Source organism: Amborella trichopoda, chromosome 3 (assembly GCF_054954075.1).
Source record: "Amborella trichopoda isolate Santa Cruz 75 chromosome 3, AtrichopodaSantaCruz75HAP2 v2.0, whole genome shotgun sequence".
In the NCBI taxonomy this organism is placed as follows: Eukaryota; Viridiplantae; Streptophyta; class Magnoliopsida; order Amborellales; family Amborellaceae; genus Amborella; species Amborella trichopoda.
Window position 1 is genome coordinate 56,684,090 of NC_142338.1, and position 11,671 is coordinate 56,695,760.

The following is an 11,671-nucleotide window of genomic DNA, read 5'->3' on the forward strand; positions in this document are numbered from 1 at the left end:
TATATGGAGATAGAAAGTCCCTTACTAGAGTTCTTACCTACATTAAGCACAATTAATTGGAGATAAAAGTCATTAAGCGTACAATCCGTATAGTAGTTAAAAATTAAAGAAAAAAAATATACAGTTCGTATTGAAAAAGGATACATCCAACAGGTATAAAATAGTTTTATTTTTATTTTTTATTTTTTAAATTATATTTATTAAATATATGGGATCTAGATTCAATTTCATGTGACACACCAAATAAAAGTAATAACAAATATTTTGAACAAGGAAATAACAAGAGCACCTGTTGTCAAAAAAGTTTAAAGGTAGTCTGATATTTTTTTAATTATTTTTATTTAGTGAGTTATATAAAAATATTTCTATACTCTAAATTTTAGATAAAGATAAAATTTAAATAAATTTCTTTTTTAAAAAAATAAATAATTTTGTTCTATGATTCTAGGTTCAATAAGAGTCGTTGAAAATTGACAGTGCACACTCGAAGTGTCCACATTATATGGAGATAGAAAGTCCCTTACTAGAGTTCTTACCTACATTAAGCACAATTAATTGGAGATAAAAGTCATTAAGCGTACAATCCGTATAGTAGTTAAAAATTAAAGAAAAAAAATATACAATAAGACTATTTATTTTTGATATAAGGTTGTCACAATTAATTTTGATAATTGGATGTGAAATTGGGTAGTTGCATTTATTTCATTGACAAAGCTCAAACTTTAGAAAAATAAAAAAATAAAAAAATCAAACTTTGGGACACTCATATTTCACATTGAATGGTTGTAGGTAATTTTGATCTCCTTGTATCAAAAGTAAATGGTCTCGTTATCAAATTAAAATATTAAATTTTAATTTGAGATAATATACTATAATATCATTTATCTTTAATATAAAAAAATCGCAATCATTCTTAACCGGTAGATACCAAATCTAACAAGTTAATGTGTGTCATTATTGTTAAACTTGTCAATAACACACCCTTATCCGCCCATTTCAGATTTAATGGTTAAAAGGGCTTTGGGGCTTGCGATTTGGGAAGTTCGTTGTACCCAAAATTATTGTGCACATGTACAATGCTCCTACGGTAGTGTACTATATATTTATTCCCTCGGGTAGAAGACCTACTTATTTTAAAAAAACTTTCAACCCCAAATTTTGGGAACCACATTATATTTAAAAAATAAATTTTGAATTTTGAGTTTTCTCACATATATCTTTTCCACATAAAATTTAATTATACATATTCAATATTGAGGTATTATTATTTTTGTTCGATATATATTTCTCAAATATATCTTTTCCTCTTCCCACTCGGGTGAATAAGTGGGAAGAAGGCCCGTAACTTTTGTAGAAATTGATCCTAAGCATTGCAAATCGTTAAGCTCTAACCAATTAAGCGACAACAACCGAAAATTTAAGGTCTAAATTGCTCTTTGAATAGGTTTCATGCGAGGGACTGCGGGAGTTCAAAATCTTTTGGCTTGTGGAAATTTAAGTTGAAGGGAAGTGCAGTCAAAGTCACCCGGACAACATGATATAGAAAGCAGACGAGGAGAGAGAGATGCAGTCAAAGTGAACAGGCTAACCGCTTAACATATTGTTACAGGGGGAGAGAGAGAGATATTGCTTGTAATTGTTGCAACTAATTTCACACGTGTGAAAATATCACGAGATTTGCATGTTTAGCGGCACATGAGCCTCGTAATATTTGTATTAGGGAATATAAATAGCAAGCCGAGAGGCTCACCATAATTGAAACCTTAGTTATAAAGAGATAGGGTTTGCAAGTAAGAATCGCAGGAGATCAAACTTTGTAGTTTCATCTGAAATTCAAATAGTTTGGTCTCCTCCGATGTCTTACCTGCATGCTTTTTCCATTCTTATATCACTTTAGAGAGAGAAACCAAACAAAAGAGATATAGTTTGAGTGGGAATTGTTTCAATAACTTTAGAGAGAAAATGTAAGTGAGAATCGGAAAAGATTGAATTTTTGAATGGTTTAATGGCCAAATAAATTCCAAATAGTTCAATCTCCTCCGATGTCTTACGTACATGTTTTCTCATAAATCAAAAACTTTCAGTGGAGGATCGAAATTTCGGCAAAATTTTAGTGACCTTTTTAGATGGGTAAGTTGTGATAGCATGAAACACCAAGAAATTTGTGATAGATTGAATTAAAAGATTTTAATTTAAATTGACATGATTTTCTCGTTTATAGGATTTTGTTTTGGTAGGTAATTAGTTGTATTTATAAATTAATTCTGTGTTGTATGGACGGATTTAAATTGCAGTGTATAAAATATAAATCTCAGAGACTCGAGCATGGCCTCACTTCATTTTTAATTTTAAATTTGAAGGAACGGCCAGGATTGGGATATTTAAAGCTGGCTAAAAAATTCCAGCCCTCCATTTAGCCGACCAAACTATGTTAATTATTTATTCTTTCAAAATCATGACGTTACAATGACATCAAAAAAATAATACAAATATACAACTTTTTTTTTCTATTTTCCCCAAATGACCCGTATTCCTCTGAAAATATCATGTGGGACCAATCCTCGAAGAAGAAACTCTTGAATGGGTCTTGAAATTGCCTGTAACGCTAAATTTGGGACACGAGGGTTACATGATGATACGAGTGGAGACTTCTAAGGGCAAATCTGTAATTGGAAAAGGGAAAAAATAACAGAAGTACCCTTGAGTAGACTCAGATGAGCGGTACTTTTTACAAAAGCACCCCTAATTAGTATTAATTAGGGGAAATCTCTCTAATTAATGAAGTGTAGATTTGTAATTAACAGAAGTACCACTAATTAGATGAGCGGTACTCGTACAAAAGTACCCCTAATTAGTATTGATGTTAGTACTAATGAGGGGAAACCTATCTTAATCTTAATTTGTGGCCTTCAGATTTGGATTTTTTGTCTAAGATAAAGTGATAAATGTCTTGCTTATGATTTCTTTTTTTTTTTTATCGTGTGTTTTGAAAGTAGTAGTACCCTTGATTGAAGTTTCCTTAAAATTACTCAAATTTTGATCAATTGCACTTAGTGTACCTCTTAATTTGAGTAATTTTGCTCTCTCTCTCTGGTGTTATAATCTCTTTCGCTTTTGGCAGTTCACTAGTAAGATTTGAGTAATTGCTCTCTCTCTCTCTCTGGTGTTATAATCTCTTTCGCTTTTGGCAGTTCACTAGTAAGATTTGAGTAATTGCTCTCTCTCTCTGGTGTTATAATCTCTTTTGCTTTTGGCAGTTCACTAGTAAGAATTGAGTAATTGCTCTCTCGGGTGTTATAATCTCTTTTGCTTTTTGGCCGTTCACTAGTAAGAATCAAACTTGAGACGTAGCGTTGTTAATCTTCATTATTAACCTCTCATTCATTCAAATCCAAACGTAATTTCTAGAAGTGGGAGGATTAATTTGTATCATACATTTCTTTTTCCTCTTGTCAGATAATTAGGAGGACTTTAATATATTAAATTTAACAGATTACATATCAAAAATAAATTTCTACTAAATTGAAAATTTGTTAGTTCAAAATACACAAATAACATATATACTTAAAAGATCTATAAATAAGAAAGTTTAAAATATCAATTGAGTACAAATTGCTCCCAATTCACTTTATTGAGACTTTTATAGCGCAAATAGTGTTTATTTTCAAATACAACTCTCTAATTTTTCTTTTGACTATATGCAAATTTATTATCAAGGAATTATTTATCGTGATAAAATGAGACTCTTCAAATTATCTTGATAAATTCATTTTATGGGAATATAATCAAAGCAATTAGGCAATAAAGCTATGAATTTATCATGATAAATTAAAATAATTTCAATAATAATAATAGTGACTAACAAAAATGCATATGATGATCGATATGAATTGTGACTAACAAAAATGACTCATAATGCCCCTTACCTGTTCAATGATGACTTTCTTTGAACTTTCCAAAAAATATTTTGTCACAAGCATTTGTGGTAGCCCCACAAATTCATAAGCTCATAGAAGAAAGTTAGAGACCTCTTTATTTCAAAAATAAAATCAAAAAAGTAGTTCACAGTATCCTTTCCAAATTACTATAATGTCCGAATGATAATCCCTCCAAAATTCGGAAATTCCTTGGAATTCAGAGTAAGAAGGCGGACCCAGTTGTCATTCTCAAGATGGATGGGGTTTTTTCGTCTTTCCTAAAAATGGTATGGGTCTAAAAACACTGCCTTTCTTAAAAGCGCGAGAAACAAAGAGAGAGAAAAGGAGAGCAAAAAAAAGTGGAGAGAGAAAGAGAGAGAGAGCTGCATAGGGAAAGCCATGGCGGCCTGCGAATTTCCATGTATTTCTTCCCCATTTTCGCTATTTCCGAGCTTTTTTGTTTCCCATCTTTAATTTCTCGGAAAACCCATTACCTTGTTACTCGAAAAAAAACCATTTCTAAAAAAATTTGCAGACAAAAACCTTGGGTTTCCAATCCCAGCTCACTATAAAACCGTTCTCTTTCTTCGTTTCTCTCTCTAAAACCCATTCCCCTTCTTCCTCTCCTCCTCTTTGTTTCCACTCAATGATATCCTTATTATTACGCTTAATCTTCGTCTAGCATAATCATTATCTATTTAATAGCAGTCTCAGTCTAAGAATTATTGGCTTTGCGTTCTATTAGTGGGCTTAAGCATTTTCCGGCATGGCCAACGCGCCGGAGAAAATGATGGACGAGTTTCTAGAGCAGATTCTGGCGATTCCGGCTTACGCCGCACCAGATGGAAATTTTCCGGCGAACCAAGGAGGTTTTCCGGCAGCGAATCACATGGTTTTGCAGCTTGGTTCGGGGGAGAGTTCGGGTCATGGGAGTGGTTTCTCGGGACCGGTTTTTCCGTTGGGGCTTGGCTTGGAGCATGGGAAAAGTTGTTTCGCTAAACCGGAAGCGGTTTTGGGAGCGGATAAGCGGTTTCGTGATGAGCATGAGGGCAAGGGCGCTACAAAAGCCGTAAGCAAAAATGCAAAAAAAGGGAAAAGAAGAAGAAAGAAAGATATTGCTATTTGCACCTGTGTTTTTTTGTTCTTCCCATCCAAAATACGGGTGCCGATATTAGACTAAGAAATTGTCCATATCGAGCCGAAATACAGATTTTATTGCTGTTTCTTTGCTTATATATTTGTATTCTTATTTGTTTGTTTTCTTTTAGGAACATTTCGGCGGTTTATTCCCGGTTTTTGGTGGCGTCCATTCGCATTCTCTTCGCCCAGAGGGCCCTCAGGTAATAGAATTGGCGATTTTTTCCGATTAGTCGTCGCAGCTCAGACTCCCTCTCTCATTAATCGGCGAGAACTTGCCAAAGTCGTGAATTTTTTGAAAATAAGGAAATAAAATTCTTCAAAATTTTGGGGCTGGTGTTTCCTTCCCTCTGAAAGGGGTACTGCAGTCATTTGCAGTGGCTATGGGGAGGGGCATTTTCGTCATTCCCGTCAATCGGAGAGCCCGGCTGTTTTGGTCCTGCACTTGAAACCTCGGTATTTTGGTTATTCGCGCGTTTCCGGCACCGAAGAATTGAGGGTGTTTTTGTAATTTGATTGACGCTGGGAATTTTTTTTTGGGTATTTTCGTAATTTACGCACCTTATGTACGGGGGTTGTACCGTATCTTACTCTTTCAAATGCGCGCCTTTAATCAGTCTCGGCAAAGTTGTTACCTTTCACAGATGGACAGTCAAGATTGTTGTTCACTTTGTCGTGAAGATCTTGACCGTCAATTCGTGTCGCTTCTCCTAGAAAACCAGCTTCCTTGGCTAGATCGATGGTCTTTGATTACGTCGTATGGACAAGATCAAATATTGTTTCGAATTCCTAGTAACAAATTTAACTTAAATTGTTTTGAATAATTATCCTCATGCATTTTACCTGAAAAATAAAAATATTGCAATACAGAAAATTCGAAAAAACCAACCTCGTGGTGTTCAATCTGGGAAAATACACATTTTCTTGGCTGATTTTTGGACCAAAAAAAAAAAGAAAAGAAAGGGATCTGTAATCATAATACTTCCAAACCGATCATCATTTGTTTAACGTGAAAGACAAAACTTGAAATCGTCGAAATGCTATGCAATCATATGGTATATACACGTGTGCGTTAGAGAGAGAGACATGCAATGCCATGGAATCAGACATGAGAGAGAGAGAGAGAGAATTCTCAGAGTTCCTGTTAGAGAGAGAGAGAGAGAGAATAGTTATTTGAGAGTGGGTTATTGTGTGTGTTGGTTCAGGCAGGGCAAGGAATGGCGTTGCGGCAAGGGGGTGGGTACCCACAGCAAGGGAGCAGTGCGACGTCTTCAGGAGCAGCAGCAGCGCCGCACCCGCCCGCAGTACGACCAAGGGTGAGGGCCAGAAGGGGTCAGGCCACTGACCCTCATAGCATTGCTGAGAGGGTACCCTCTCTCTCTCTCTCTCTCTCTCTCTCTCTCTTTGAGATGCTTACAATGGTAATGCACGCCCAAACACACACTCTTTCTCTTTCTCTTTCTCTCAGATTCTTTCAATGGTAACTTTCTCTCTCTCTAGAATGCTCTCTCTCTCTCTCTAGATTGCTCACGCACACAACAAGCTTCTCCTTAGAATATATTGTGGATGAAATTATTGTACTTAAGTCACTCTATTTTATACGCTTCTTTTACTCTATTTTACACGGATAAGCTTTGTTTATGGATGTAGATTAATAAGAATATTCATTTTCTCTCGCATGTAGCTACGTAGAGAGAGAATTGCAGAAAGGATGAAATCCTTGCAGGAATTGCTCCCAAACTCCAACAAGGTTTGCTCATTCAATCCCTTTGTTTCTACCCGAGAGAGAGAGAGAGAGAGAGGGAGAGAGAGAGAGAGAATTGTACTAAAGACGCTAAACTTTTTTAAGGTAGCAGGCGTTTTTCATAAAGAAAGAAATAAAGTGATGGGTGAGGAATAAAGAGAGAATAAAGAAGATAAAAGTTTGTAATCTCTGCCTCGGTTGCCTCTTCAAATGAATCAGGATCTGTCCTGACACTTCATTTAAATAATCTCTCTCTTTCAATACTCATTGCATGGTTTAAGTTTACTTATGTTTTTCCCTCAGTGTGATTATGTTCTTCCTATTAGATGACCATCAACTCACATTGTACATTGTACTTTTACAGACTGATAGGGCTGCTATGCTCGATGAAATCCTCGAATATGTCAAATTCCTGAGACTTCAAGTAAAGGTATGATGGATCCTTTGCTTATAACTTGTTTGTTTGTGTTTGTGCTAATGTCTATCTTATGTCTACAATATATCTAGCTCTAATATCCGACCATTTTAACTTTGCCGTCCTTTTATTTCTTTTATATATATATATATATATATGTTAACTAAGGTTTCCGTTCCCCCAATAAATTTAAGGGTAAATGTCTCCGTGCATCGTATTATAAGATTTTATTTCTCAAAAGATCCTCAGTTTCAAAACATTTCTTATGACATAGAGATTTTACGTAGTAAATCTTCTAAATTTTAAATCAACTTTACTCTTTTTTACCGTTCTTTAGAAAGATGCTCGTCTTTATTCTGTTCTAAACTCTGGGTTTGTTGGGAAAGGGAATCTTAAATAGAGTGTACGGGGATATTTTTCCGAATTTTTACTTCTTGAATAATTGAAGTGACAGACCACTCTAGAATTATGTGCTTCCTAAGGTGCAAAGTTATTTGTTAGTTTTTTTTGACCTCTTAGGTTCTGTGTTGCTTGAGATTAAGTTCATATTACTTGAGACGACTGACTAGTTTTCAATTTTTGAAGACTTGCATAAATTCTTCTAATTTTAAATTTTTATTGAATAAGTGAATTAACAAAACAACTTAGTGGTGCATGTCTTGGGTCTCCTAACTTAGAACAAGAGGTTTTTGGAGGTCTTTCCATGTGTTATGTGTTGTTTTTGGATTTGATATTGTTGGTCATTTGTTGATTATGAGGGTTTAAGATATGTAGCAAATTTTTGTATGCTGCATGTATCATGGTGAATGATCCCTTTTTCTTTCGTAATTTATTCCTAAAATCACTTGTCGGTCATTTTTGGGTGGAAGTTTTGAGATTTTTTATTGGCAAATTCCTGAATGTGTAAAATCCCAAATGTCACTGCAAAACCAATCCCAGTGCCGATGACTCTGCAAATCTGTCGTGTCCATGGATTTGAAAAAAAAAAAAAAATCTAGTTTGAAAAATTGTCCATTTTGCAACACCTTTTTTAGACTGTCCGTTTCAAGTCTTCATAAGTCCACTAGTCGCTAGATATATACATTTTGGAGCTCAAAATTCTACAGTTGGGTAGAAATGGATTTGGAATCCATCATGCTGTTTTGAGGTACGGGATATGAGTTTCCGAGCTAGGTTTTGAGATGTGGCAGTACACAGTGGCTTTATCCGCAATGTGCTTAAATTTTGTCAAAAAGTAGACCTATTTATGTTCGGTTGGTAAAATATGATTTACTGTTTAAATTTAATTTGCTAAACACTTAAGACTTTCAGTTCAAAGTTTTGAGCTGAATTTAAGTGAGTTTGAGCCTTGAGGAGATGTTATCCACTGTTAATGAGCTTATTTCATTTTTTCAGTTCTTGTTTGAAAAAAAAAATTATTATGTAATGGCTATGGTTATGTTTTTTTCTTTGGCTTCTTAAAATTCTAAATTAAAAGATAATGGAGCTAATATACATCATCCATGTAATGAATTTTGCTTTGTGAAATACTGAAAAATAAAAAGCAGGTGCTAAGCATGAGCAGGATGGGTGGAGCAGGAGCAGTGGCTCAGCTTGTGGCGGACATCCCATTACCAGCAGACGAGGTATCAATTTTAAGTTCTCTCTCTTCTCACACACACTTGTTTGGCCACGATTCATATAGTCCCATTCTCCTATTTCGGTTTTGTAAAACACCACAAATTGCTAGTGATGGAGTAGAGGGAGAGAAAGAGCAGACAGAGAAAGATTGTCAAACACCCTCGGAGGTTTGAAACAAGGACTCAGCTCGGCACTTGCTAGAGCCTCGAGTTGGGAAACTCCCAACTCGCTGAAAAAAGTTCTTAAAAAATTTAATAATAAAATATTAAAAACCAATGAGACTCGGCCAGTTCCTCGTTTGCGGTTCCAAATTCAACAGCTGGCCAAGTCAGTAACTTAAGCCAATCCGGACAGCCCTGTTCGAGTAACTCAGGTGAATCCTACGATTCATTGGTAGGACTCCAAGGCATACAATACACAATAGAGTGCAGGATTTGGTTTTCTGTTAGGTAACTTTGAAATTAGGATTTCAAGGTTACGTATATCAATTACCTTCCACTTAAGGGGATCTAGGATTCTATTTCATCATCATCATTGTCAAAGCTTTTTTTCAACTAATTGGGGTCGGCTTCATGATAAATTTTGAAAAAGAATTTCTTTTGCTGACTACTTAACACAACCCAGCTCCTTTACTCGGGCATGGGAAAGGTTAAAGAAAAATTTAAAGTCCTTACCCTTCTGAGGCCACCTTTCTTAGACCAGGGACATGGATTCTATTCAATAATCACATATACATATAACATTGGAAGAATATATGCATAGTTCTTATTTAATCCATGGTCTCTAACGAGTAGTACATGTAAAAGAATTTAAAATTATATATTGTTTTGTCTGGTTCAGGGCGTGTTAATCAATTTTTTTAGGAATCCCTCTTTACAGTGGAAAGCCGTGGTGGCAGTCACCTCAGAAAAGCTTCACTTTCTTTTTAGAATAATTTTTTACTTTTCTTTTTCTCCCTCCATGTTCCTTAACCATGGTTAGAAATAGGGTAGACTTAGGCCATTGTTTCTAGATTCTAACTCCTTTTGAGCTTGGACTATAATAGGAAATATATGTTGTGCACCGTCACCTCTTTTGAGCTTGGACTATAATAGGAAATAAATGTTGTGTACTATCACCTCTGTCATCAGATGTTGACACGTGGTAATGTTGTTGGAAATTGTATGGTCAAGATGATGCTGAAGTTCTGTAGGAAACTTCAATATGTATAACGTACACGGACCAAATGGAAATATAAAGTTTGCTAAGCCGTATAGATTGAAATATTGAGCTTGGAGGCTCAATATTGAAATTTTAATTTTTATGCAAATATTTTTTATTTCTAAGTTTAGGAATGTATGGGCTTAAAAAGGATAAAAAATAAATAAATAATCTTAATGATTCAATCTTAACAGTTGGCCTGATACTGCCACATAAGCACTAATAAAATCTTTATCCTAACCGCAATAACTATGGATTTTCATGTCCAAGCGATTTTACGGATACCTTTGCTTATTAGGAGGAAATGTCCTATGCACTGTTTGTGCATGGAAACATAAAACATATCTAAATGTTTTCAGCCATTGGATCAGCTGTCCAATTGGATGATGTCATGATTCCGATCAAACGCCGACTACCTGAAGGTGCATGCGTTATCCATGCACACAGGTGTGGGTGTATAGTGTACGCTACACTTGTGTCGCCCTTGCTCTTTTTGTTGTTGGATAATTCAATGGGAAGACAGACCTTACTCAGTTTTTTTAAATAGTTTAGGAGTTTTTTTTTCTTTTCGATGATTTAAGGGAAAGATAGGCCCTATTCGTTTTTTTCAAATAGTTTAAGAGATTTTTTTTTTTTTTAAGATGTTGGTGGGAATGAAAACGGTGATTAGAGTATCACCCATGCATGAGATTGGTAACTTACCATTTTGTCCCTTCACCTGTATTGAGGCGGCCTTCTCTTTCTATTTCTCTAATGCGTTGGTTATGGAATAGGGGGATGGGAGTGGTTGCAAGGAGGAGCAAGCATGGGAGAGATGGTCAACAGAGGGAACTGAGAGAGAGGTGGCTAAGCTCATGGAGGAGGACGTAGGGGCAGCCATGCAATTTCTGCAATCAAAGGCCCTTTGCCTCATGCCCATTGCCCTGGCCTCTACTCTCTACCACACGCGTCAAGGCTCGACCTCGTCCTCCGACGGTCCCACCTCACGTGCCAAACCCGAACCCAACTCCTTATAGCTCTCCCTCTCTCTCTCTAACTTCCACTACATTGTGCTCCCCACTAGCTGGACCGTGCCTATGGGTCCACACGCAGCAGCCTTCCGATTCCTCGGCAACTCAAGAGTAATCAGGAAATCTCCCCTCCTCTCTCTCTCGATTGTTTTTCTTTTGAAAACATGGTAAGGTGTAATGGGTAGGAAGACAGAGATGGGGGATTGTCAAAGCTTTTGTCTCTTTTAGGGTCTATTTTGGATGTTGGTGGTGCTGTAATTTTCTTTTGAAGGCTTTGGAGTGGGGGGTCCCTCCAAAAGTTATGGATGGAAATATATTTATATGTATATGTTATAATATATGTACACTACCATTTATTTTCTCTTTCCTTTGTTTCTAATGTCGATGGAAAGCAAAAAGCTTAAAGTGGGTCTCTGAAATGGAGAGAGAGAGAGAGAGAGAGAGAGGAGGGGTTTTTCATTTCAAAGGTGAGGTCAAATTATTGAGATTTTTGCGTCTTATGTGGTATAATTGTATGCTTTGTTGGGTTATGACGAAGACGTGAGGGAGTGCAAAATGTGATGGGATTGAAGTCAATGTGGTAATGGAGTGTATATGCATGTGGGGTAGTGATGTTGGTAAGGGTCAA

General features: G+C 36.0%; 1 protein-coding gene across 3 annotated transcripts; it reads left to right on the forward strand.

Moving 5' to 3' along the window:
* The first annotated feature begins 1,796 nt into the window (after positions 1 to 1,796).
* On the forward strand, positions 1,797 to 11,404 carry UNE12 (basic helix-loop-helix (bHLH) DNA-binding superfamily protein). 3 transcript variants are annotated; one of them, XM_088861602.1, is made up of 8 exons: positions 1,797 to 2,130; positions 4,663 to 4,986; positions 5,186 to 5,257; positions 6,260 to 6,421; positions 6,739 to 6,804; positions 7,163 to 7,228; positions 8,761 to 8,838; positions 10,807 to 11,404. In XM_088861602.1, exons 2-8 carry the CDS (start codon positions 4,684 to 4,686, stop codon positions 11,047 to 11,049), a joined length of 990 nt encoding a protein of 329 aa, XP_088717728.1. In that variant the 5' UTR covers positions 1,797 to 2,130; positions 4,663 to 4,683; the 3' UTR covers positions 11,050 to 11,404. The 3 variants fall into 3 exon arrangements, with proteins under 3 accessions (XP_088717728.1, XP_088717727.1, XP_088717726.1); XM_088861601.1 differs by lacking the exon at positions 1,797 to 2,130 and adding an exon at positions 3,970 to 4,204; XM_088861600.1 differs by lacking the exon at positions 1,797 to 2,130 and having other exon boundaries at positions 4,262 to 4,986.
* The last annotated feature ends 267 nt before the right edge of the window (positions 11,405 to 11,671 follow it).